This window comes from Castor canadensis, chromosome 1 (genome assembly GCF_047511655.1).
Source record: "Castor canadensis chromosome 1, mCasCan1.hap1v2, whole genome shotgun sequence".
Lineage (NCBI taxonomy): Eukaryota > Metazoa > Chordata > Mammalia > Rodentia > Castoridae > Castor > Castor canadensis.
In genome coordinates, this window is record NC_133386.1 from 45,676,134 (window position 1) to 45,703,626 (window position 27,493).

General features: G+C 37.5%; 1 protein-coding gene across 10 annotated transcripts in view; it reads left to right on the top strand.

Moving 5' to 3' along the window:
• Ros1 (ROS proto-oncogene 1, receptor tyrosine kinase) overlaps nt 1-27,493 on the top strand; it is a 128,351-nt gene that overhangs the window by 19,979 nt on the left and 80,879 nt on the right. For 8 of the 10 annotated variants that reach the window (XR_012448800.1, XR_012448798.1, XR_012448802.1 and 5 more), the window contains exons 6-18: nt 131-279; nt 1,393-1,531; nt 4,980-5,181; nt 5,954-6,030; nt 7,454-7,576; nt 8,034-8,218; nt 9,448-9,545; nt 13,374-13,870; nt 15,319-15,531; nt 16,225-16,335; nt 17,882-18,060; nt 20,541-20,732; nt 27,166-27,266. Coding sequence is in view for 4 of the 10 variants with exons in the window: in XM_074075738.1 (XP_073931839.1) it covers nt 131-279; nt 1,393-1,531; nt 4,980-5,181; nt 5,954-6,030; nt 7,454-7,576; nt 8,034-8,218; nt 9,448-9,545; nt 13,374-13,870; nt 15,319-15,531; nt 16,225-16,335; nt 17,882-18,060; nt 20,541-20,732; nt 27,166-27,266 (2,266 nt within the window). In the remaining 6 variants the exon portion in view is untranslated. The remainder of the gene's footprint in view (nt 1-130; nt 280-1,392; nt 1,532-4,979; nt 5,182-5,953; nt 6,031-7,453; nt 7,577-8,033; nt 8,219-9,447; nt 9,546-13,373; nt 13,871-15,318; nt 15,532-16,224; nt 16,336-17,881; nt 18,061-20,540; nt 20,733-27,165; nt 27,267-27,493) is intronic. The other 2 variants (XM_074075744.1, XM_074075752.1) reach the window with 2 other exon arrangements.

Sequence of the window (27,493 nt, forward strand, 5' to 3'; positions counted from 1 at the left end):
TATGTGTCCTACTTACTGTTTAGGTGAATTGTAGCAGAAGAACGTGCAGGGCCCTAAGCAAATTGGGCACACTCTCTCCTGCTTTGATGGACAGGAATGGTTGGTGAGTGAGATGTTGTTTTCTCTCCAGAAGGTACAGAGCGTCCTACAGCACCTTTTGCTTCTTCCATTGGAAGTCATAGTGTGATATTGCGATGGAAATCTGCTAACATCTCTGGAGTAAAATACATCATTCAGTGGAAATATGCACAACTTCTAGGAAGCTGGACTTACACTGAGGTATGTAAAGCTGCTTTTGTATCTAAACAAAGACTTTCCTTTTCCCAAATTTTTAAAAGTTGTGCATTATTGCATATAATTAGTATTTGGTTTCTGCAGTTTCAGTTACCTGTGGTCAACTATGGTCTGAAAATATTAAATGGAAATTTTCAGAAATATACAACTCATACGTTTTAAATTATACATCATTCTGAATAGCATAATGAAATCTCAGGCTGTCCCATTCTGTTTCAATGGCAAGTGAATTGTCCCTTTTTGTCCAGTGTTTCCACACAGTATATGCTACCTACCTGTTCGACACTTAATAGTCATCTGTTAAGATTATTATATTGATGCTTGTATAGGGTTTGGCACTATCAGTGATTTTGTTAAGATTATTATATTGATGCTTGTATAGGGTTTGGCACTATCAGTGATTTCAGGTCTTAGAATATATCCCTAGTGGATAAGGGGAGACTATGTATGAACATCAACGCATTCTAGAAAAGGTTTAAACATGTGGTTAGATTAAATTTTAATTTCTGTAAGTCCTTTATTTTATGAGGAAATATATTATTGGCCATATATAAAATTTTTCAGCACAGCACCATATAACAATTCATCCCATTGATCCTATCTGTCCCCACAAGTGATTCCAACTTGAATGGAAGGCATAAGGAAGATTCTCTCAGGGATTTGTTCCAATTTAGAAATGCTGTTTGGGGTAGTCTTTCAGGACTCTCCCTTTTAGGAAAGCATGAGCAAGTTTAGGGGAAAACATAGTCCTAAGATAGCAAGTATAGTTGAATCCTTAATTTTGATATTTTGAAGATGGAGAGGGGCTAGGGATGTAGCTCAGTGGTAGAGCACTTTCTTAGCATGCATAAAGCTCTGAGTTCAATTACCACCACCACAAAAAAAAAAAAAAGAGGGAATTCCTTTGTGAATTTTGCAGACTCGTGTCTGAATGTCTCAGCTCTCAGATCCAGGACACTATGTCAGCTTGTGTGGCAGAATCTTGGTTGCCCAGTCTATAAAAGGCCATCCATCTTCTGCAAATTAATTGGTGCTCTTAAGTCACAATGTGTCATGGTGATTTAACAAATGCTGATTGTTGATCTCTCATGGATCTAGACTGTGTCCAAGCTGTCATACGTGGCAGAGCCCTTGCACCCCTTCACTGAATATATTTTTCGAGTGGTTTGGATCTTCACAGCCCAGCTGCAGCTTTATTCTCCCCCAAGTCCCAGTTATAGGACTCATCCTTATGGAGGTATGGCATGAATGCATTGTTTATGAAGTAAAGACATTATTCCGAGGCTTTGGGTTAGTTTGCTTTTGTTTTAAGCAATGAAATAAATTTATTCTTTTGTTATTCTATTTAAGAATTGAGTATCCAACTGTGCCAAGTAGTGTTCACAATACCTCTGTGAATCAAGACAATGACCCCTGCTCTTGTGGAGCTCACATGTTGGTGGAGGGAAAATATTATCTGCAATAAACATAATAAATAAGAAAAGTATATTGTAAGTTGCATGGTGCTGTATGCTGCAGTAAGGTGAATATTTTGAGCAAGCTTTGTGCTTTAGGGGATTAGAAATGGCAGTGGGGAGAGAGGGTAAAGTTGGCTGCAATGTTAAATAAGGTGGTAAGAAGAAGCTTCATTGAGTTGGTGGGGTGAAGTTTGAGCAAAGACTTAAAGGAGTTGAGGGAGTCAGCCAAGCAGATATCTGAAATAATACAACATGCTAGGCAAAGAGATGATCCATGCAGTGGTCCTAATGCAAGAGCATCCTTGGTCTGTCCAAGGAGCAGCCAGGTGGTCAGAGTGGCTGCATGAGAGTGAAGGAGGTGGAGGAGTAATAGGGAAAGTCAGGGAGGGCTTTATAATGACTGTGGAAGGTGAGTCACTACAGCTTTTGAGCAGAGGAGCAACATGATCTGATGTGACCCGCACTACATATTAAAAGGATCACTCTGGCTGTTGTATGGAGAATGAGCTGTGGGATGTGGGTTGAGCAGGGAGACCTGGAGCCATTGCAGTGACACAGGTGAGAGATGCCAAAGGATGTTAGTGTGTGTGGCAAGATGAAATATACTATATTTATTTGTTAAGATAATTTTTAGTCTTTTTCTTGCCTAGGTTATAAGTTTCCTTGGTTGTATAACAATGAACTCTGTGCAAAAAAATTTAGCTCCTTTCTTATTTTTTCTTTTTTCCTTGAAAGTTTTTTTTTTGTAGGAAAGGAAAGGTCATCATTTTATTCCATTCTTTCCACAAGTATTCTTTGAGCACCTGTTATCTATCGACATTGTTCTAGGAACCACTCCTGTGGGGGGAGTATTTGTTGGGATTGTGAGAGGAGCCAATAAATAGCATCCTTTTCTCTAGTCTGAGTTCTGAACCAATGAAAGATAAAACATCAGAGTCCACAGATGGATGCAGAATACCATCACTATTTCTGATAAAGATTAAGTTGGATGATGTAGCTTAGCACGAACAGAAATGGAATGAACTTGATAACTCCCTGATCTGCAGCTTAGACTTTAGAACACCAACCCCTTTAAGAGAAAGCTTTATTCTGTAGAGCAGACAGTAACGGCTTCTTGCCTGTTTTGCTAGAAAGGGAAGGATAAGGGGACCAGAGCCTTTCTTTTAAGAAGATTCTGGATGATTACCTCCACCCAGTAGAAAATCATGTTGCAATGACTGCTGCCAACTTCTTCTTTCTCTATGGGCAGAACTAGGGCTTGTAAGAGATGGGGACATAAAATTCATAGGCAGATATGGCATGAGGAATAAGGACGCATTTCAGTAAACAATGCAGTGTAATTTCACATAGGTGTTAGTACTAAGAAGAAAAATAAAGTAGGGTAAGTGATAAAGAATGCCTGAGGAGAGGACCTATTTTAGATGAAGGGCTGGTCTGAGAAGGCCTTGTATGACACAGAGACAAGACATGCAAATATCTGGGAGTGAGTTTTCCAGGAAGAAGGAAGAGCAAAGACAAAGAACCTTAGTGGCAATGAGCTGGGTGTATTCAAGGAAGGGCTGATGTAGCTGGAAGTCAGTGAGTAAGGTGGAGAGGAGGAAGTGAGATGTAACAGTCAGTGTACTGCCACATAGTCTGTGATGAGGGGGTGCAATTTTATTCTAAGTATGACAGTAAGTCTTTGGAGAGTTGTAAGCAGGAAAGGACTGGTTCAAATGTTTAAAATTTCAGGCTGGATATTGCATGGAGAACAGACCAGGGCTGGGAAAACAGACCAGAGCTGGGAGGTGGTCAAGGCAAGCAGGGGAGCAGTAAGGAGTTCAAGCAAGTCATGGCAGTGGCTCTGACCATGGTGTGTGGTAAAGGTGGAAAGCTTTGCTATATATTTTGAAGACATGGCTGATAGGTTTGCAGAGTGGATTTGGTAAAGAGGATAGAGAATCAAGATTGATAACTTAGATTTTTTAGTCTGAAGACTTGACTGTTTCCATTTATGGAGGGGATGGAAGTAGGGATGAGGAAGACTGTGGGAGGGCAGCTTTCCTAGGAGAAACAAAATGTCTGTTTTGGTAAAGTAAAATTTGAGATGCTTATCAGACATCCAAATGGAGTTTTTAGGGACACAATTAGGTGTGTGAATTTGGATGTTGGGAAGGTTGGAGATATCCAAAATACCAATGTAGGAGCTATGTTAGTCCAATAGTTTGGACAATAATTACATCTTGCCATGTAGCTGGCATTTAACATGCTTGAAGTGTAGCAGATGATGTCTCAGTGTTGACCCTAGTGAGGTTTTTTTTGACAGTCTCATTTGACTTCAGTGGGAAATGGTTCCTTCTTTCCTATTCACAAGGTGACCAAGTACATGGAGCCAAGGAATGACACAAAGATGTCTGTGTTTGTTGAGGATTAGTCTGAGAGTTTAGGAGGAATTGTATCAGAGGAAGGCTTAGAGACCAATTTCAGGTGGGTGAGGTATGAAAAACAGGTAGAGATATGCACGGAAGCTAGGCTGTCAGATCATGTCTTTCTGTTCTGTGTGACTTCAGTAGTGTCTGGAGTCTGTGAGTGAATGTTTACTCATTTAATCCATGCATCTTTCATCCTTTTCAAGGGCTGGGTGCCTTTGAGGCTCAGTCAGCTTGGATTCCCAGGGACTTAGGGCAAGGGGAGGGGTAGGGAAGGTGTAGTCTGGTTATCAGAGCTGATGGTAACAAAAGTGAAGTAGATTGTTCTAATTCTGGCTTATCTGAACCCACATCTTCAGCTGGAACTAGTCAGGCCACAGCACAGAGAGTAAAAAGGCCCCAGGACTTATCTTTTTCAACTCATGTTAATCATTGACTCCAGTTGGTTCAGTTTCTTTTCTTTCTTGCTTGGTTCTTTCCCACAGTTCAGTCCATTTAGGTCTCTAGAGATTTTTGATAGCTCGTCTAGAATGTTTATCGTGTTTATATACTTCAACATATAATTTTATTCATAAATTAGAAGTGAGGAAAATAACATTTGAAAGAGTATTTTGGGTAACACTAGCATATACCTGGTGAAATTTAGATACCAAGAGTTGCAACCCAGAGATTTTTACCGTCTTCCCTCTAACGTATGTTTTGAGGATTAATCAAAATATTTTATTTCTGTTAATGTTTCAGGAATGAAATTTTTTTCTGTCCTATTCTAAGAGCATAAAATCTGCACACATTTATACTATGTAATCACTATGTCTTCCAGTCCCTGAAACTGCTCCTTCAATTAAGAACATTGAAAGCTCAAGTCCTGACACTGTGGAAGTCAGTTGGGCTCCACCTCAATTTCCAGGTGGACCTATTTTGGGTTATAATTTAAGGCTGATCAGTAAAAGTCAAAAATTAGACTCAGGGACACAGAGAACAAGTTTCCAGTTTTACTCCACTCTACCAAATACCACCTACAGGTAAGAATTAAGAGGTGCAAAGGGAAATGTAGCCAGCATGATTTCAGACATGATAATTATTTAAGAAATATGGCTAAAAATAATTTAAATACATTTTAAGGCAGGAGGGTGAAGTCATAAACAATAAAAAAAGAAGTGCCACTGACTCTTTGCTGTTGGGGTGAAATTATAGTCTTTTTCTCAAGTGTCTGCATATTAGATCACATAATCCTAAGCAAAAATATTTTCAAGTGTTTCTATTATATTCAGAGGATCCTTGCAAATATGATTTAATAAAGACATAAATACAATTAATGCCATTTATTCATTTAATTCAGTATGAAAAATTTATGGGGGGGGTGGAGACGGGGGTGGGCTGGGGTGGGGAGAAATGGCCCAAACAATGTATATACATATGAATAAATGAATAAACAATAAAAAAATTTAAGGTAGTAAAATTCTGTTAATGATATCTTTATTAACCATCAGGGACTATTTTATTATTGTTAGCTTCTCTGCAATTTACTAATGCTTCCTTCAATTAGGGGAAGAATGGGGGTCATGCAGATAGCAGAGTTCAGTTTTTGACCTCAGTGACCCTGAACTGTTCTGTGGGGAATGCAAACAAGGAGGTGATTGATGGCCATTTTAGTGCTGAGCAGCAACACTGAGTAACTAGATATATGTCTTGCCACAACATCCTTTAAATAGAAATGGCCATTTCTCCTTCTATTTTTATCTCATGTTCACACCATGCCATGTGAAATATCTCTCCAAATTGTTTTTGGAATAGGTTTTCTATTGCAGCAGTAAATGAAGTTGGTGAGGGGCCAGAAGCAGAATCTAGTATTACCACTTCATCCCCAGCAGGTATGGTCTAGATTTGCTCCTTTGTTACACAGGAATAAAGGGTAGCCAGAGTTGGGTCAAAGTCAGTGGTCCAGGGTCATCTGGTAGACCTTAAGATCTGTCCTCTTCTGCTCAAATGCATACTGTCTCTTGGATAACTTGATAAATTTTCAATTTTAAGTGACAAATGAATATTTGACAAATAGCAGTAAGTGGTCAGATAGAAATTTTCCATATTAGAATTTAGGGATTTAAATAATAGAATGAAAAAATTTAAGAATTTAAAAAATGGCCTCAAACAGATCCATAATTTCAAATGAAATTACAGGTGATTGTGACTGCACTTAAGATCTATCTGTCCTAACCCCCAGATGACAGTAAGTATTGCCATTTAAGTCATAGCACACATCTTTTTTTCCCCTAGTCTCCTTAATGTGTTTAAGTATGTATGGACTTTAATAATTTACATGTTAACATTTTTTTTTTAATAATCAATCTGCCAAATTATCTTTTGTTGTTTTTTGTAAGTATTCTCTTTTGGCTTTACTATTTTAACAATTGCCTTGACTGGTTGTTTAGTTTATAACTATTAGAGCAAAATAACTAGAAAATGCTTCCTAAGAAGCACTAGACATTTTTTAGAAAGTAGTGAAGAATTTTGAGTAACACTCAAGGACTCAGAATTCTAGAAGCCTGTTTTTCTATTTTCACCAGAACTCCATTTGCTGACTTGACTATCTCTTACCACTCCTGTGTCAGTGGGTATTGAATACCACCTATCACCAGCTTTTAGGGTTTTTTTTTGTTTTCCTATTCCTACAGTCTAGGAGAGGTATTCTTGTTATGTAGTAAGCATGTCCAAAGGGCAAGTTAAGTATAGAGCAGGGTAAAGGTTATTATGTAATTTTTTGCATACTATTTATTAATTGTCATAAAAGTGTTCTTTAACCATGAATCCTACATCAGTTTCTAGTTGGACATGACATCAAGCAGAGTTTTGAAACCCTCACATTTTATTCCTCTAAGGACTTTTCTCTTGCCTCAAGGGAGAGATGTTGAAGGCAACACAGAGACCCTAAAGTCTGTCTATATTTGTGTGTTATCCAACCGCATAGTGTTTTTAGTCAGGGGTTGTTTCCACCAAGAAAAATTCTCATGACTGGGAATAATGTGTTTAGCTCCTATTGGGGCATGGCAATTCTTCATGTGATGTTATTTTGGGGGTACTTGGGGGACAAACATGTAAGTTCTATTTGATCACCATTATACTTTCTACATTTTATTCTGGAATAATGTGATTTATACCACAGATGATTTATACCAGTGCCTTCAGAGAATATCTCATTAGTCTCTTTTAAGTACTATTTCCCTTGTTTTGAAGTATTGACATTTTTGTGTTAGTGTGCATATGGTTGGTATGTCTGTAAATCATGTTACTTTTCAGTTCAAGGAGAGGAACAGTGGCTCTTTTTATCCAGAAAAACTTCTCTACGAAAGAGATCTTTAAAATATTTAGTAGATGAAGCACATTGCCTTTGGTCAGATGATATACACCATAATATTACAGGTCAGTATGATAGAAATGTTTCTTTAGTGCAAAAAGAAATATTTGGAATTTATGGAAGAAATACTTCTAGAATAGAAGAATATTAAGTGATTTGGGGTATACTCAGTGGTAGAATATGTGCTTTGCATGCATGAGGCCTTGGGATTAATCTTCAGTACACATATAGTCACAAAAACCAAAACAACTCCTCCTCTTCTAACAAAGCAAAACACAGAAAGCCAAATAATTCTAATTTTCCAGAATATACTATGTTTTAAAATATTTCTGGGATATACTATTCTAAATTCTTCTAATATATTCTTCAAATATATTAGAAGAATTTAGAAGCATACTTTCTCCTAAAATAGGACTTCTATTTTAATCTCTTCGTTAAACAGTAAAGAAATAAATTCTCTTTCATTTTTTTTTGCCCTGGTTGTTATTTCATAATGTGTTTGTCCTTACATGGGTTTTCTAGGAATATCAGTTAATGTCCACCAGCAAGTTGTTTATTTCTCTGAAGGAGTTCTCATATGGGTGAAGAAGGCTGTGAACATGTCCGATGTGTCTGACCTGCGAATTTTTTACAGAGGCTCAGGATTAATTTCTTCTATCTCCATAGACTGGCTTTACCAGAGAATGTATTTCATCATGGATGAATTGGTTAGTCTATTAATTTAAAGTGAATAACTAGCTGTTGATACTGATATAAATATCTTGGCATATTTAAGTAAACACAGTTCTCCCATTTAATACAGACTCACTGAGTACTTACTTTAGACACTAGGTGAGCAATGAATCATAGAACTAGTCTACAAGAGGGTCTAGCCTTTACCCAATGCTAGTCCTGACTTACCATTAAGTCATCTTTCCAGAGTCACAAGTTTTTTACTAATGATAATTCATCTGCCTTAAGAGTGGTGGTACCTGTATTATCACTGGGTAGGATACCACCATAGTCAAAGTCAGCTGCAAACATCTTCAGTTATTTAATAACCACAGGTTACTTTAGTGTGTCTCTGAAAATACAGTAATACTGAAATATTTGTGAAGGAAGTCTTGATGTGTTTCAGGTTCTATTTTTTTGGAAGATGTGAGCTTATCACAATGAGCAGAGAGCTTCAGTACAGCTGGAAGCCCATAAACTTGGATGCAGCTTAAATGTTAAAAATTGTTCAGTGTCTCCTCAAGCCAGGAAAATCCATACTTATATTTCATTGGTGCCAACTGAATATAAACTCATTAGGAAATAGACTATAAAACTGCCTACCCCTTTTCTTTTTGAGACAGAGTCTTACTGTGTCACCCAGGTTGGCCTCAAACTCATAATCCTTTAGCCTCTGCCTCCCAAGTGCTGAGTTTATAGGTGTGTGCCAATTAAACAAACTTTTAAGGACTTCTTTTGAAGAAAGAGTAGTGCAAGGGGTTTGACTGATTAAAATACAATATATTTACAGGTAAATACCAAGATAAACTTCCCCTGAACAATGAACAGAAACTTAGACAATGAAGGATAAAAATGTAAAAGCATCATGTTAAGGGGAGGATTCAATTGGGAGGAGGAAGGTAAATGAAGAGGGTAAAGGAGAGTGAATATGGCTGATGTGTTTTCTACACATGAATGGGTATGGAACAGTGAAACCTGTGGAAATCATTTTAAGAAGAGGATGGAGGAAGAGGGAGAAAAATGGAGGGGATGAACCAAATGGATACATATGGAAATGTCACAGTGAAACTCCTTGTATAACTATCATATACTAATAAAAACATTAAGAAAAGTGTGTAGTGATTATCATAGCTCCAAGCACAGAACAGATGCTCAGGAAATACCTGGTGGCTGAATCAAATACAGAACAGATATGAATCCTGTTGATGTACTTTTGATTTTCTAGGTATGTGTCTGTGACTTAGATAACTGCTCAAATTTTGAAGAAATTACTCCATCCTCTATTACTGCACCTCAAAAAATTGTGGCTGATTCCTACAATGGGTAAGTGTTAGCCTTGTAAATGTGGGTTCTCTTATTGGCAAAACTTACTGTGAAACTTGCTTGCCAATGAAGCACTGGAACATCAGATGAGTCAATCTACATATCTTATTTCAGGTAAATTTAAGTAAACTTCCAGGCAAAGTTTTCATTCTATTAGAGTCAGGAGAAACTTACTTTCAAACTTGATTGTGCCCTCCTCTACAGAAAAAATAGGTATATGTCAGGGGCCCAGGGACCTGGGTTCTAGTCCTGGATTTGTCATTATTTTATGTGGAACTCACCATCTTGTTGTCCCTTCAACACTTCCCTCAGAGGCCCTTACATTATGTGCCTGCCTTTTGCTGGGCAATTAAGCTCTATTTTGGTGTGAGTCTCACATCTATCAAGAGGCTAATTTAACAGGAAGGCTGCTAACATCTACCTTAAGAGGTAGGATTTGATGGTTAATAACAAGTTCAAATTTTCTATTACAAATAACTTTCTCCCTTTGTTACAAATTAAATGGACACATTTGAACGAGGTTGTGCTGCTAAATTGCAGTAGTATCTCAAATAAGTGACTTTGTGACTACCACCATTGGCTATCCATTCATACGGGAAGATAATACTCAGTGATATTCACACTGAGATATTCATTCTGAATGGTTTTTGTGAACTTCAAATGTATGTGAATGTGAAGAATGAAAACATAGGAAGTTATTTTTGGGTTCTTTCTTTTTCTTACTGATGGAACTGGGGTTTGAACTCAGGGGTTTGTTCTTTCAAAGCAGGCACTCTACCATTTGAGCCACACCTCCAGTCCATTTTGAGATGGGGTCTCACAAGCTATTTTCCCATGACACCTCGAACCTTGACCTTTCCTATCTTAGCTTCCCAAGTAGTTAGGATTACAGGCGTGAGCCACTGGTACCCAGTTGTGGTGTTATTTCTTAAATGTGACCACATAATAGCAAGTTAGTAGCTCATATGCAAGCTGAATGGGTAAGGTTAAACATTTTTCTTTCTTGTGGGAATAAAGTTGTTTTCTTTTTGAATGAAAAAAAATATAGACCGTAACATTTTATTATTATTATTTTACATATTGGCCTTGGGAAAAGATTGTTCCATTGATGATTTAAAATTAAACTTTAGGGGCTGTGATGTAGCTCAATTTTGAGTATTTGCTTAGCATGGATAAGATCCTGGGTTCAATTCCCAGCAAAAAATTTAATCAAATCAAACTTTTCTGTTCATGTATTTCTAAAATTTACTTCCATTTTAGGTTTGAATAACTTACTGCATTACAGACTATTAAAAACAACCCATGATGTAGGGAAAGTCCTTTGGATTCTCTAGCCTCTAGTTATTTTCTTATTTGTAAAGTTCTAAGTTCCTATGAAATGTAACCTTGTTCTTGGCAATTGCGCAACATGACTCACTCTGAGGATAATGAACTCCACCCACTAAATCAGTCCTTCAAATGTATCTCATTGGGGTATTCTGTGGCTTTTTTTCCCATTAGAATAAAATTGATTTGAAATATGACTAGAAATGATTGTGATAATTAATATTTACACCAGTCTGCTAATACTCATGTGTCCTTAACTGTATTACTTCCAATAATTTATCCTTGCTCAATCTGAGGCAGGCACTTTTATTAGGTAAGGTTGATTTAGTAATTGTGCTAGCTGTTTTGCAGTGGAATCAGTGTTGGACTTCTTGAGTCTTCCAATCATTTCCTTATATCACCACAGGAGAGTTTCTGTAAACATCAGGCTGTATGTAACTCATAGTAACAGTTTGTACAGAGTGTTCCTGCAGGGCAGTTGATGTGTGACACACTTTGCAGTTTGCCTTCCTATTACTGGTCACATTTTCCTTTATTTAGTTATTTTTGCACTATTAAATTATTCCATCACTGAGTTTGTACTTGCTATCAGCCCCTTCTCTGCTCTCCTTCCACCCTTCATCCCACCCTTGCTTTTTCCCTTCCCACCTCTGTCATCCTCCTTTCACTCCCCAGGTCTCCTTTCCTTCCTCTCCTTCTCTTTCCTTTCAGAAGTGGTGATCAGGATTAGAGATATTCATTGCCCCCTGCTTCAGTACAAGACTTATTCAACTTTATAAAGATAATTTTCCTCTTATCTATTCTAATTAATATTCTTTCCTTCCTTCCTTCCTTCCTTCCTTCCTTCCTTCCTTCCTTCCTTCCTTCCTTCCTTCCTTCTTCTCCTCTTCTTTTGGCATCAATAGGTTTGAACTCAGGGCTTCATGCTTGCTAGGAAACTGCTATACTACTTGAGTGCCAGCCCTTTTTTGCTTTATTTTGCCCTGTCCAGCCTCAGACAGGGATCCTCATACTTAGGGCCTCCCACATAGCTGGAATCACAGGGGGACAACCACCACACTGGGACTTGCTGTTTGATATGGGATTTTCCTAACTTTTTGCACAAGCTGACCACAAATCATGATCCTCCTGATCTTTGCCTCGTAAGTATCTGGGATTATATGCATGAGCCACCATACTAAGCTTTTTTCTTTTTTGTTTGTTTTTGTTTTGCTTTGAAACAGGGTTTCATTATGTAGCCCAGGCTGGCCTGAATCTTGCTATCCTCCTCCCTCAGCCTTCTAAATGCCAGAATTACAGGTGTATGCCACTGTGCCTAGCTCTTTTATTCATTCCAATTCCTCCAAATTCCATTAAAATTTTTGAATTTGGAGAAAAAAGTAGAAAGTTAAGAGCCATGCTTTTTGTTGCCTACTCTCCTTCCTTAAGAAAAAAGAACATAGCTTCATATCTAAAAATGGAGTTTGTGTCTCAGGGTATTAATGTAGTATGGAAGTCTTGAGTATATCAATAAAGATTTGGAAAGGTCACTAAGGGGAACAAGAGTGGACTAATGACAGGGAAAATTCCTGCCAGTTGTGATGGAGGTTGGAATGGTGCCTATCCATGGGGTTGTGATAAGAATTTACCAAACAAAAGTATATGTGTGTTAGCATCTGTCTTCATGATGACAAATTCTAAATTAGTTACATGCAAATTAACAGTTTTATATTTTAGTTAAAATTTTACTTATGGATTTGATTATCAGTGGAATAGTTGAGTAGTGTGTTTTCTTTTCCATTATTAAAAGATCACCTTCCTCATTACAATGAAGTTCAACTGCAAATAGGGCACCTTTCCTTAAATTCTTCCATGGACTTCAGATTGCCCTGATTGCTGGGTGGTTCTGCTCAACTGCTTTGGTCACTTGTGGGGCATTTCTTCATGGTTTGGAAAATGAAGCATTTACAATTGCCTGGCTCAATTGTAGATAGGTATTTTTAAAAAGTGTAGGCCATTAGAAATGCAAAACAGTTATGCTAGCTATAGGAAAATGAAAACAGTGTGATTAAAAAGTATAAATGGTTTAAATGTTTTACTTTCTTCCATTTATCATTCACAATGTATCAGAAAATTTATTACAGAATTAGATAAGAATTTATGTATTCTGGAGGAAAGTGTTTTACAGTTCATGACGTATTTAGCAATATAATTTTTTTACATGATTTCCTTTGAAATTCTTAAAGACTCTATTCTTAAACTCTATGATTCCTTAAAAAGTCATTTGTAATAATTAAGAGACTAAACATTGTAACAATGGAGGCTGAAAATTTCCAACTTCTAACGAGTAGGGCACATCTGTAGCTGTGACCTTTACCCTGTTGCACCTGGGAAAATCCTGTACTTAAAGACTCACAAGGCTATAGGGCTTTGATTGGGCAACAGGTTAAAGCAATTAGTTCAGGGGGTTGAATGTATACCCATGCACTGAATTACATCAGGCTTCTTTTGTTCCTATGTCAGGTATGTCTTTTATCTCCTGAGAGACGGCATTTATAGAGTCAACCTCCCTGTGCCATCTGCTGGGGATGCTAAAGCTATGCGCATTGTGGACAGTTGCACATTAAAGGATTTTGCAGTAAAGCCACAGTCTAAGAGAATTATTTACTTCAATGACACCACCCAAGTCTTCACGTCAACATTTCTGGATGGCTCAGCTTCCCATCTTGTCCTACCTCGGGTCCCTTTTGCTGACGTGAAGAGCTTTGCTTGTGAGAACAATGACTTCCTTGTCACAGATGGCAAGGCCATTTTCCAACAGGACGTTCTGTCTTTTAATGAGTTCATTGTGGGATGTGACCTTAGTCACATAGAAGAATATGGGTTTGGTAACTTGGTCATCTTTAGCTCATCCATCCAGTCGCACCCTTTGCCAGGCCACCCACAGGAGATCTCAGTCCTGTTTGGCTCTCACCAGGCCCTTGTTCAATGGAAGCCTCCTGCCCTCGCCATAGGAGCCAGTGAGTGTACTGTCCTCAGGGTGGCTGCTGACCCACTGGGAGGAGAGGAGACTGGGATTGCTTGGCATTGGGATTCAATTTTGAGAGCCACATGCAACAATCCACCAAAAGCAGCTACTAAGCTAAAAACAAGTGTTTATAGATTGTTCTGCATTTATTAGTTTTGTAGTTGTAGGATCTTTATACTTCCCAAGTAGAAGAGTTGGACCATTTATTGAACATCTACTAAGGAGATAGACTCCGACATTCTAGTCAAAGTGAAAACTAGCAAGGAGGATAGCTTATTTGGGTTGGGATCTTGCATGAATTTGAGCATTTCCCTAAAGCTCTATGAACTTGACTCTCTACCTCTGGAGAGGCAGCATATATGGTGGGTAAGCAGGTGAGTTCTAGAGCTAACTTGCACGGATTCAAATACTGGTCCTGTAGGCAAAATTACCCTGGTCAAGTTACCTAAACTGAGCTGTGCTTTGGCTTCCACAACTGCAAAATGAGACCATTGGTTATATCTTTCCATGGGACTGTCATTCAGATTAAATTAAGATTCATAAGGAAAACACTTAGAATATTATGTAGCACAGAGATCAGTAAAGTTTTTTGTAAAGGAAGGGTCAGATGGTAAATGATTTCAGCTTTGTGAGTCAGATAGGTCTTTGTGGGTTAGATGGTCTCTGTGGGTCAGATCTACTCAACTCTGAAAACATCCATAGACCATACATAAATGAATAATTGAGAATGTGTTTCTAATACAACTTTATTTGCAAAAATAAGCAGTGGGCCAGATTTGGCTTATGGGCCAAAATCTAGGGGCTATGGTTTGCCAATCCTGGTTCATCAGGCAGTAATATTAGCCAGTGTTGACTATTTCTTACTTTAGGACAAAGTTAATTATTTCTATCCAGGTAGAGTTGCTCATGCCTATACGTCATTACTCTGGATGTAGAAGCATGAGGATTGTGAGTTTGAGGTCAGATCAAGCAAAGTTAGCAATACCTTATCTCAAAAACAAAATATAAACAATCATTCATATTTGCTGCATTTCTCAAAAATGTCTGAGGATGAAAAAGGCATTTCCCCCTCAATTGATTGGGTTTGTAGAAGGTATTGTACAAACATTGGGAATTGTATTGGAGATTCATCACTAAATATTTTTATTAAGAGCCTGGTTATAACTGGAAGCGCAATAGAGAACCCTTCTGATAATCCTATAGTTGTGACTGAAGGGCAGTCTTAGTTGTTGTAAGTAATATGCTCCTTCAGCAGAGTAAACTGAAGAGTAGACAATGTTTTAGACTATCATCATACTGACTGTGATGATTACTGGGATAACAAGCATTACTACCCAATTAGTCTTCCATCTGAGATGAGGTTATTGGTGAATTTATTGACAATCCTTGGTTTGCCCTTGCTGGTGTCATCTTGGTCAATGACATTGTTAAACTCTTTAGGCCCATCTGCCTGGCAGAACTGGACTTATGAAGTGAAAGTGACAACACAAGTTCCTCCTGGAGTCATTCAAGTTTTCTCTAATATAAGTGGGACCATGCTTAATGTACCTGAGCTTCAGAGTGCTACACAATATATGGTTTCTGTGAGAGCAAGTTCTCCCAAGGGTCCAGGTCCTTGGTCAGAGCCCTCTGTGGGTACTACCCTGGTGCCAGGTGAGAAAATGTTCTGGATTTAGGAAGTGATTCAGACAAGAAAAGGCTTAGCCTTTAAAATTCCTTGCCTCAAATTGATAAATCAATTAGGATGAGGCTTGAGGATGTGCTTTGTATCTGACATTAGGAATGCAAATAAAACACTGCAGTATTTGTGTTTCTAAGTTGCTTTTAAAAACGTTCCAAGATATATTTGAGGAAACACAATAATCATCTTCTTTTACATGGGTTTCCTCTTTCTCATAGTTTATTGAACTGTAGTATTTCTGAATTCTGATGGTCTTGGAGAAAAGAAATTGAGGGGCTATGAATTATGCTGAATTCCCTCTTGACTGAAAGAAGTAGAAGGCGAACTGTATCATTTATACTGCTGTTGTAATAAGTACTTCTGGGTGCTCTGAATGAAGCATGACTGTGGCAAGCAATAGTCATGGGGGTGTGGGATTTGTCCTGCCATGACCATGACATTGTTTTAGAGGCACTATCACCATGCATTTCTCTGCACATTTAATTTCAAATACTTATGCAAAAGCTAGAAAGTATGTTTAATATGATAGATAATTCTACTAAGCACATACCTTTATATCCTTCCATAGTATTTTTCAAAATGTTTATATTCTTTTGCTTTAAAAAAGAATCTTATGGCATAAGACGTATCTCTAAAAATGTGCATTTCTCTTTATAACCAAACAGCTACTGAACCACCATTAATCATGGCTGTGAAAGAAGATGGTCTTTGGAGCAAACCACTAAATAGCTTTGGCCCAGGAGAGTTCTTATCCTCTGACATAGGAAATGTGACAGGTAAATATCCTGTGAATTTAGATGGCAGGTTTCTACTCAAGTTCCTCAATAAATGGGAAGAATTGAGTGCTCACTCTTAGGCGAATAGTAAATTGAAAAATGCCAGCTGAACAATACTGCCAGTGATGTTGTTGAGAACATATCAGCCCATTTCCTCCATGGGGAGTGGGAACTGTTTCTCTCTTTTTTCTTCCATTTCTCCCAACTTTTATCGTATTATACTAAATTTGTTTCCTAATAAACTTTGCAATCATTTTCACTACAAAAATATCTGTTCTTCATGAGTGAAAAGGGGTATTATGGGGGGATTGGAATCAGTGGGAGGGGGAAAGGAGATAAGAGAGGGTACTGGGAGGTGAAGAGGGTGGAAGTATGTTACAGTTTATGTATGAAGATGGCATAATGAAGTCCACTAAATGCTGTTTGAAAAGGAGGGAGGAGTACGGGGATATAATGGAGGGAGTGAACTTGTTCAAAGTACACTGTATGCATTTGTGAAGTTTTCACAATGCAACTCCTTTGTACTATTAATGATAAAATTAAAAAATAAAATAATAATGATGATAATAGTAAAAAAGAAAAGTAGTTTCTTAAGTAGGACTATTTATTAATTCACAAAATGTGAGGTTATTTATTGATTTATTCCCATTTCAGGAAGATTTCTATATAATGTTCATGTATTTTAATTTATCAATGTCATCTTGAAGTAACAGCCTATTCTGCAAAGAGAGCTGTTCTTAAGTAATGTACTGTGAGTTTGTTATAAAGTTGGAACAAGAAACTGCTGGATAGAGTTTTAAATAAGGTGCAAGGAAAATTTGATGACAAAGAGGATTATTAATTATTCCTAGAAGAAGAAAACTCGTCATTCTAAGGTGACATAGTAATGATTTTGCCTAAAGATGACATCTGTAATTATCTATTTTATCTGTTGACTTGGCCTTTAAAAGTTCAACAGCATTTATGATGAACAAGGTGGCTGGACTTATTAAGTAGTGTGGAACTAATGGGAAGAATGCTTCAGAGTTGGCTAGAATCTGGGCTCCCTTTCTTTTTACTGGTGAGTTTTCAGAGAGAATAAACAATCTCACCAAATTTTAAGTTTGCCATCTTAAAAATGGGGATAATTTTTATTTCATAGTTTTGTTTCAGAGGTTAAATTAGCTACGTAAAGTTCCCTGGTACAATGCTTGGCATAGAGGAAATGCTCAATGTGTATTAGTTTCTCTGCTAGTTAGAGGGTTTAAGATTTTGGGGTTTATATTATTGAAAGATTCTTGACAGATCCCTGAAGTTCTCATGAATATCTTTTTTTGCTCTTTCTTTTTTTTTTTTTTTGTGGTACTGGTGTTTGGACTCATGGACTCATGCTTGCTAGGTACACACTTTACCACTTGAGCTACTCTGCCAGCCTTCTCATGAATATCTATGTCAGCATGTGCTTTAAAATTATATTGAGGTGGTTATGTGATTTGTTAACTTGTATATGTGATTTGTTGGCGTACATGAAAAATAACTGCTAATGGTTTTTTGTCTTTGTTTTGAGACATGGACTGGTATAACAACAGCCTCTACTACAGTGACATGAAAGGTGACGTTTATGTGCGGCCACTGAAGGGGATGGATGTCCTAAAGAATCATCACATACCCAACATTTCAGGAGCAGGGGCCTTAGCTTTTGAGTGGCTGGGTCACTTTCTTTATTGGGCTGGGAAGACATATGTGGTAAGTCAAAGACTGGCATCCTGGGGTGTTCCAAAGCAATACCTACCAGCTTCAGTAACTTGCCTGACATTTTCACAATTTATTTCATTCTTTTTTGTTTGTTTTGCTTTGGCAGTATGGGGTTTGAACTCAGAGCCTCATACTTTTTAGGCAGGTGTTCTATCACTTGAGCCATTCCACCGGCCCACACATTCTTTTATATTTATGACCACCCATGCTACTACTGATACAATATTTCTCTGTCCTTAATGTGCACTTATGTGCAAAGGAAATTTTATATCTCTATTGGGTGTACTGGTTTTACATTTTCATTAATTTCATCTCATTAATTATATTTCATTAATACCTTAAAATAAGTACATTAAAATGCTTACCTGAGGGTCAGTGTCAGAAAGACGAGAGCCTCCAAATGCCAATTAAAGGAAACTCAGTGAAGTGACTGTGCAAAGGTGTGAACAGGGCTAATAAGGGCAGGGAGACATAACCCCAGGTGTTGAGGAGGCCAGGGAAGAAGTGGAAGCACTTGGAGATGGCTACAGCTGTCAGAGAGTTGCTGTCATTGATCTGTGACTTCAGATAGAGAATTCCTAGCCAGTATCAAAATGTATATAGTCTGGCAAGAAGTGAGCTGGGGGAATAAGGACCCTAATCTCTCTTTGCTCCTGCCCTCTGCTAGTCCTTCAATGACTGAACCTCACTAGAAGCTGAAAGGTGAGCTAGTCAATGCTGTCTTTAGACATCAGTTTCTTGGGGGTACAGAGTAGGGTGGAGAAGAATGAAGAATAGACTTGAAGCAAAACAAAGACACCGAGCACATGTGAGCCATAGTATACTTTGAAGAAAAGCATGACGGCTAATGATGAGAACACTGACCTAACATCAAAAAATATAGTACTGAAACCATTTCCTAATCAGGAGGGGCTTGTTATCCATTCACTTACTTGTTCAACAATCATTTATCTACTGCTAATGTGTTGAGAGTCTTGAAAATAGACCTAGTAGTCAATAGTAGACATGTCCCTGCTCTTAAAAAAGCTTTATTGAGATGTAATTCACATATGATAAAAGTCACCCTTTTATTTTATTGTATAGAATTCACATGGTTTTAGTACATTCAGTGTTGTGCAACGATCATTTCTTCTCCCTGCTCTTTTGGTGAGATTAAATATATATATGAAATAATAAAAAGCATGCAACCAATGTATTTAGAGGCAAAGTAATATGGTTCAGTCTGAATTCATAGGTGCTAAAAATAGGCAAGCAGAATGTTTTAAGTAGGGTTAACCAGAGATTATTTCCGAAGATGGTTTAGTTTAGGCTGCATGTGGTGGCTCATGCCAGTTATCCCAGCTATTAAGGAGGCAGAGATCAGGAGGATCACAGTTCCAGATTAGCCCAGGGGAAAAAGTGAACTAGCCTCCCATCTCAACAAATAGATGTTGTGGTGCATGCCTGTAATATCAACAACTTGGGAGGTATGGATAAGAGGATTGAGGTTCAAAGCCAGCCTAGGCAAAAATGCATAAGATGTTATCTGAAAATTAATTAAAGAAAGAACAGCTGGAGGTGTGGCTCAAGTGGTAGAGCTCATGCCTAGCAAGTGCTAGGCCCTAGGTTCAAACACCAGTACCACTGGGAAAAAAAAAGGTTTACTTTAAAGATAGTTTGCAGGAAGTGGAAGAGTAGATATAAAAAAATATAAAACTGGTTTTAAGTATATGCTCTGCTTTTTATGAAACTGTTTAATTCCTGGACAAATTGCTCAACTTTGTTTAACCCAGTTTACTTGTGAAGAATATACATATACATATACATATACATATACATATACATATACATATACATATACATATACATATACATATACATATACATATATATGTAGTAATAAGGGAAATATGTGATGGAAAGGAGTAAGGAGAGGGGTCATCATTTATTCTTTTTTTGTGGGACTGGGGTTTGAACTCAGGGCTTCATGCTTTGCAGGGGTCATCATTTATAAGTACACGTATATCTCTTTTAGCTATCCCACCAAGCATATTCTTATCCATGAAGTTTTTTTTTTTACATTTTTATTAGCACACATTAGTACAGGGGATGTTCACTGTAACTTACATATGTGCTAACAATGTGCCTTGATTAGATTTACCCCCTCCATCATACTAAGAAAGTTTTGTTGTCTGCATTTATGATTGGGAATGTTGACTATTTTAACTCAAAATAAATTTGCTTCTTTTCTCTTTAGAGATATGAAAAGAGATAAGTTTCATGAAGGCAGGTGCTATGTCGATTTGTTGTTTTGTTTCTAAGGCTTAGCAGACTACCTAGCACATAGTGTTAATAAATATTTGTGGTGGAATGAATGAATGGATAAATGGAACAATTTATTTAATTTATGTATTTTTTATAATTACAACAAACCATTCAGATAATGGTGTCATTTGAAAACCACTAACTGACTATACCATTATGTTTTCTAGATACAAAGGCAGTCTGTATTGACAGGACACACAGACATTGTGACTCATGTGAAGCTGCTGGTGAATGACATGGTGGTAGATTCGGTTGGTGGCTTTCTCTATTGGACCACACTCTACTCAGTTGAAAGCACCAGACTAAATGGTGAAAGTCCCCTCATACTACAGGCACAGCCTTGGTTTTCTGGAAAAAAGGTGACAAGTTAAAAATAAGATCTGGTCACTTAATAATAGTTGGTGGCATCCTATAGTTCTAATAATACTGTCTCTGCTTCCTGTGAGTAATTGAGGTAGAACCCTAAAGGAAGTATTGTGACTGTGAGATCTAAGTCTTATCTGATGTTCATAATTGATCACGTCAGTTCAGTATAGTCTGGAGTTTTTTTTTAGCTTGCTTTATCTTGAGTGGACCTATATTTGGCAGCTTTTCCACTTACTGTTTTTATAGTCTTAACACTTAAAAATATTTTAGTGCTTCTTGTTGGGTGTTGATTAGGTGTTTTATTATTTTTAATCAATTTTGGGTACTGACTGTTCTAAAAACTGTGACTCATAGGCAAATTATTTGACTTCTTATTTCCTTATCTGAAAAAAAATGGGACAATTATTCTACTTTTAGGGTTGCTATGAAAATTAAGTGAGATAATTCATGAGAAGTAGTGGGAATAGCTCCAGGAACATAGTAAATCCTCAGTGTGAAGCTCTTATTATTGCAACTCAATCTGAAAAGTATACTTGATATAGGAATATTTCAAAAATAAATGTTATTTTCACTTCAACTTCTGGAAGAAATGCCTATTTTTCTTAAACCTTTTTACCTCCTAGGTATCTATCTACATTTCTGAATCTCATTTTTCTTACTGTAGTAGGAATATATGCCCACTATAGAAAATTTAGATATTACAGAAAAACATTAAGAAGAAATAAATCATTCACACTAAGTCTACCTAATATAGCTTTTAAATTTTTTCTTATTTTTGAGTTTTTTCAGTAGAGATAAATATATATAAAACAGATATACCAGATCGTTAAAAAATATGTATGTACATGAACTAATTGTTGAGTCACTGATTTCTAGTTCCATGGATATATGGGCTATAATTCTGAGAATATACTTTATAACTAGATGTTTAAAAGAGGTAGAAACTTACATACAGTGTTCAAAGATTAATCATTCCTGTTAAATAATGAAAAGGGCCCTTAATTTTACTTTGGAGGCACTTAGGTCTGAATACCAAGAGAATATATTTTTATGTCTCTTCTAATTGCTAGGGAAAAGCAATTCCATTTTTGTGAAATCATATTGAAGATAATGTTATCTCACGAGTATTCTCTTCTGGCTCAGTCTCTCTGGTCCTCCTGTTTCTTATCGTTTGAGCACTCTTGCCATCTTGGAAATAGGTCTGAAGTGGCCCTGAGGACTTTTCCATAAATGACTCATTAGATTTCTCAGCATATTTGGAGAAATGCACCTTTTTTTTTTTTTTGGTGGTACTGGGGTTTGAACTCAGGGCCTCATGCTTGTTAGGCAGGCACTCTACCACTCTAACAGCCCTAGAAATACACCTTTCTTTAAATTCCCACTCTAAATCCTCTCTCAGGCTGGCAAGCATTATCCCTGCTCTTGTGAATTGTCCTGGTTACACAGTATGAGATCAATTGAATTCTCTTGAAGACTATGACTTATATGACAACTTGAAGGATTATTATAACAACTGCCTTATGATTGATTTTGGTTTTATAGCAGTCAGGAAATATTTTTAGTTCTTGGACATCTTATTGTATTATTTTTACATTTTTCACTGACTCATAATTTTTGTTTAAATGCTGCGTATCTTTTTTGGTGGGACCAGGAATTTTCTTTCTGGAAAAGTTTTAAATTGCAATTTCAATTTTAAATGCTGCTGTATCTCACTAAAGATGTAGTTATTAACTTGAATCCTTTCTGATACCTCTCAGCCTCCAAGTTGGCTATAGGGGGACTCCACTGCTCTTAGCTATTTGAAGAATATCTAAAAATCCAAAGAAAGCAGAAAATGCTCTTTTTTTTTGTCAGTAAAAGGAACAGTAAAGTTTATTAGGAGAGGAATTGTGGGGGGAAAAGAAAGAGAGAAGCATTTCCTGTTCCCCATGCAGGAAATGGGAGCAAAGACTCAAAATGGTGGTCCCCAATTCCTAGTTTTATACTAAAGAGATTGGAAATACCCGTGGTCAAAGATAATGAGCCTGGGTGGATGAGATGGCAATCACCTGCCCAAATCATACCCAATCACACCCACAACCACCCAAGTCACAGAGACAGTAGATGTGCTTTAGAACTTCCCTTTCCTAGACATGATTATTTCTTTACCCATCCAAGGATCCTGGTAGCTTGTTAACATCTCAAAGAGGAAAGCAGAAGCAGGTAGCTCCTCTTTGTCTCCCTGTTCTAGTAAGTTTAGCATCTAAAAAATGAGAGGAGGCTAGCTCTTTTGGCTCTCCTTGTTCCAATGTCAGAGTCTGGCCCTTTAAATATTTATTAAAATAATACAATTTCCCTGTCTCCTCTTATGGCCACGGCTTATGTCTAACTGCTACTTATCATTCCCCATTTAAGGACTAAGACCCTGAAATCTTTCAGGGAAAAGAGGTATCATAAGCTGTCTTTAGCTGCTTCCTTCTGAGAACACAGTCATAAGTCAGGAGTCTCTGGTCCTTGCTCTCTATCAGCAGCCAGGAAGGAAGACAAGTTGCCTTTCAGTATTCAGATCTGTCCATTAGTCTGTGACAGTGGGAGCTATAGTCGCAGGGCACAGTAACCGGTGAGAATTGCCCATCAGGATGTGGTCGTAGATAGAGACGTTTTCTTGGAGTTTGATTGTAAATGCTGTAGAGAAGGATCCAAACAAGATAGCGCAGTCTACACATTTCTGCAGAAATAGATAACATGTTTCCCATCTCTCGATGGAACAGATGTGAGGTCTGGTATCTGAGTAACAATGTGATACAGTTGGTATCTGAGTCACAGCACCAAGTATGTTACCAGAAAAATGATCCTGAAAATTACCTTGGTTCTTGTGTTCAGCAGGAGAAGAATTCAAGCAAGATTCCAGGATATAGTAAAAGTAACAGCACAGTTTATTAGGAGAGGAACAGTGAGGAGAAAAGAGAGAGAAGCATTTCCTGTTCCCCATGCAGGAAATGGGAGCAAAGACTGAAAATACTCTTTTTGATAATAACTTCTATCTCATGCACTATATATTTCATAGGAGAAGCAATCTTTATCTCTTTCTCTGTCTCTCTCTCTTTTTAAGAGATAGAACTTAGCAAATACTAGTGCATCTCACTATAAATAACAAACAAAGATTAACTTGATTTCCCCTAGAAAACTGGGTATAAATCTGAGGTATGGATTGCAAAAAGAAGACAAAGAAAGAGTAGTAAGAAGTGTTTTTCACATGTCACCCAGAAATAGGGCTTTATTTACACATCTATCCAATTATAATATAAATGCCCTATGTATATTATCTTTATAAAGTGTGTCAGGATGATTTTGATTGCAATGAACAGAAAACACAATTTTAAATTGTTTAAACCATTGGTTCTCAAACTTGGCGGCACACTGTAATTTTTTTTTTAATTTTTATTTTATTCATATGTGCATACAATGTTTGGGTCATTTCTCCCCCCTTTCCCCCACCCCCTCCGCTACCCCCCTCCCTTATCTCCCCTTACCCCTTGCTACCCAGCAGAAACTATTTTGCCCTTATCTCTAATTTTGTTGAAGAGAGAGTATAAGCAATAATAGGAAGGATCATTGGTTTTTGCTGGTTGAGATAAGGACAGCTATACAGGGAATTGACTCACATTGATTTCCTGTGCATGTGTGTTACCTTCTAAGTTAATTCTTCTTGAACTAACCTTTTCTCTAGTTCCTGGTCCCCTTCTCCTATTGGCCTCAGTTGCTTTAAAGTATCTGTTTTAGTTTCTCTGAGTTGAGGGCAACAAATGCTATCTAGTTTTTTAGGTGTCTTACCTATCCTCATACCTCCCTTGCATGCTCTCGCTTTATCATGTGATCAAAGTCCAATCCCCTTGTTGTGTTTGCCCTTGATCTAATGTCTGCATATGAGGGAGAACATACAATTTTGGCACACTGTAATTTTCTGGAGAGCTTTAAAGCATATTGAATACATGGTTTCATTCCCAGTGATAATACTTTAATTGGGTACTGAGATTTTTAAAAAACTCCACAGATGATTTGAATGTGCACCACCATTTGAGAATAATTGGCTTAAACAATAACAAAAGTCATTACTTCATGGGCCTAAGGAATCCAAGGGTATGGGTAGCTCTAGGCAAGGCTTGATGTAGGATCAAAGTTTCAAATTCAATATCTCTGGAGTATGATTGAGAGTTTGTATTTATACCAAGTTTTTAAGTGATGTTACTGTTGCGGGTCTCAGAATCATATTTTGATAAACACTAGAGCTAAGTATACAAAAGCAAAGAATAATTATTTCTTGCCTTTTGATAATTTTGGGAAACTAGTGCTTATATCCAAATAATATAGTAGGAGGAATAATCATATAATTTTAATATTCAGAAAAAGGTAAAATTAACAAATTTATTATTACAAAGAAAGTGTTAAGGAGAAGTCTTCAGTTGAAGTATTATCTATTCAAAAAGGTAGGCTTCCACGAATAGCCAAGGCAATACTCAGTCAAAAGAACAATACAGGAGGTATCACAATGCCTGACTTCAAACTATATTACAAAGCAGTAGCAATAAAAACAGCATGGTACTGGCACAAAAACAGACATGAAGACCAGTGGAACAGAATAGAGGACCCAGATATGAAACCACACAACTATAACCAACTTGTCTTTGACAAAGGAGCTAAAAATATACGATGGAGAAATAGCAGCCTCTTCAACAAAAACTGCTGGGAAAACTGGTTAGCAGTCTGCAAAAAACTGAAACTAGATCCATGTATATCACCCTATACCAAGATTAACTCAAAATGGATCAAGGATCTTAATATCAGACCACAAACTCTAAAGTTGATACAGGAAAGAGTAGGAAATACTCTGGAATTAGTAGGTATAGGTAAGAACTTTCTCAACAAAACCCCAGCAGCACAGCAACTAAGAGATAGCATAGATAAATGGGATCTCATAAAACTAAAAAGATTCTGTTCATCAAAAGAAATGGTCTCTAAACTGAAGAGAACACCAACAGAGTGGGAGAAAATATTTGCCAACTATACATCAGACAAAGGACTGATAACCAGAATATATAGGGAACTTAAAAAACTAAATTCTCCCAAAACTAATGAACCAATAAAGAAATGGGCAAGTGAACTAAACAGAACTTTCTCAAAAGAAGAAATCCAAATGGCCAAAACACACATGAAAAAATGCTCACCATCTCTAGCAATAAAGGAAATGCAAATTAAAACCATGCTAAGATTCCACCTCACCCCTGTTAGAATAGCCATCATTAGCAACACCACCACCAACAGGTGTTGGCGAGGATGCGGGGAAAAAGGAACCCTCTTACACTGTTGGTGGGAATGTAAACTAGTACAACCACTCTGGAAAAAAATTTGGAGGCTACTTAAGAAGCTAGACATCGATCTACCATTTGATCCAGCAATACCACCCTTGGGGATACACCCAAAAGACTGTGACACAGGTTACTCCAGAGGCACCTGCACACCCATGTTTATTGTGGCACTATTCACAATAGCCAAGTTATGGAAACAGCCAAGATGCCCCACCACTGACGAATGGATTAAGAAAATGTGGTATCTATACACAATGGAATTTTATGCAACCATGAAGAAGAACAAAATGTTATCATTCGCTGGTAAATGGATGGAATTGGAGAACATCATTCTGAGTGAGGTCAGCCTGGCCCAAAAGACCAAAAATCGTATGTTCTCCCTCATATGTGGACATTAGATCAAGGGCAAACACAACAAGGGGATTGGACTTTGAGCACATGAGAAAAGCGAGAGCACACAAGGGAGGGGTGAGGATAGGTAAGACACCTAAAAAACTAGCTATCATTTGTTGCCCTTAACGCAGAGAAACTAAAGCAGATACCTTAAAAGCAACTGAGGCCAATAGGAAAAGGGGACCAGGAACTAGAGAAAAGGTTAGCTCAAAAAGAATTAACTTAGAAGGTAACACACACGCACAGGAAATCAATGTGAGTCAACTCCCTGTATAGCTATCCTTATCTCAACCAGCAAAAACCCTTGTTCCTTCCTATTATTGCTTATACTCTCTCTTCAACAAAATTAGAAATAAGGGCAAAATAGTTTCTGCTGGGTATTGAGGGGGTGGGGGGGAGAGGGAGGGGGCGGAGTGGGTGGTAAGGGAGGGGGTGGGGACAGGGGGGAGAAATGACCCAAGCCTTGTATGCACATATGAATAATAAAATTAAAAAAAATTAGAGATAAGGGCAAAATAGTTTCTGCCGGGTATCGAGGGGGTGTGGGGAGGGGGGAGAAATGACCCAAAAATTGTATGCACATATGAATAATAAAACAATAAAAATTAAAAAAAATTAAAAAAAAACCCCAAAAAGGTAGGCTTCAAACATGCGTTTAGTTTATTTTCTAACTTTATTTTCTATTTAGATTATTGCTCTAACTTTAGACCTCAGTGATGGGCTCCTGTATTGGTTGGTTCAGGACAGTCAGTGTATTCATCTGTACACAGCTATTCTTCGAAGACAAAGGTAAGAACTGTCTCTGAAAGGCAAGTGGTTGAGAAGAAGAAAATAACATCTCCCTCAGTTATACATTACTGTGGTGTGATTTTCCAAAGATGATGTAAAAGAATTGTGTGCCTCCAAACTAGGATGGGGTTAACAACACCCAAATGATCCATACAAATTCAGTTTGATGAGTAAATGAGTTTAATAAGGATTCCTTACAGAGTGGTGGATGACTATAGAGGGCTGCT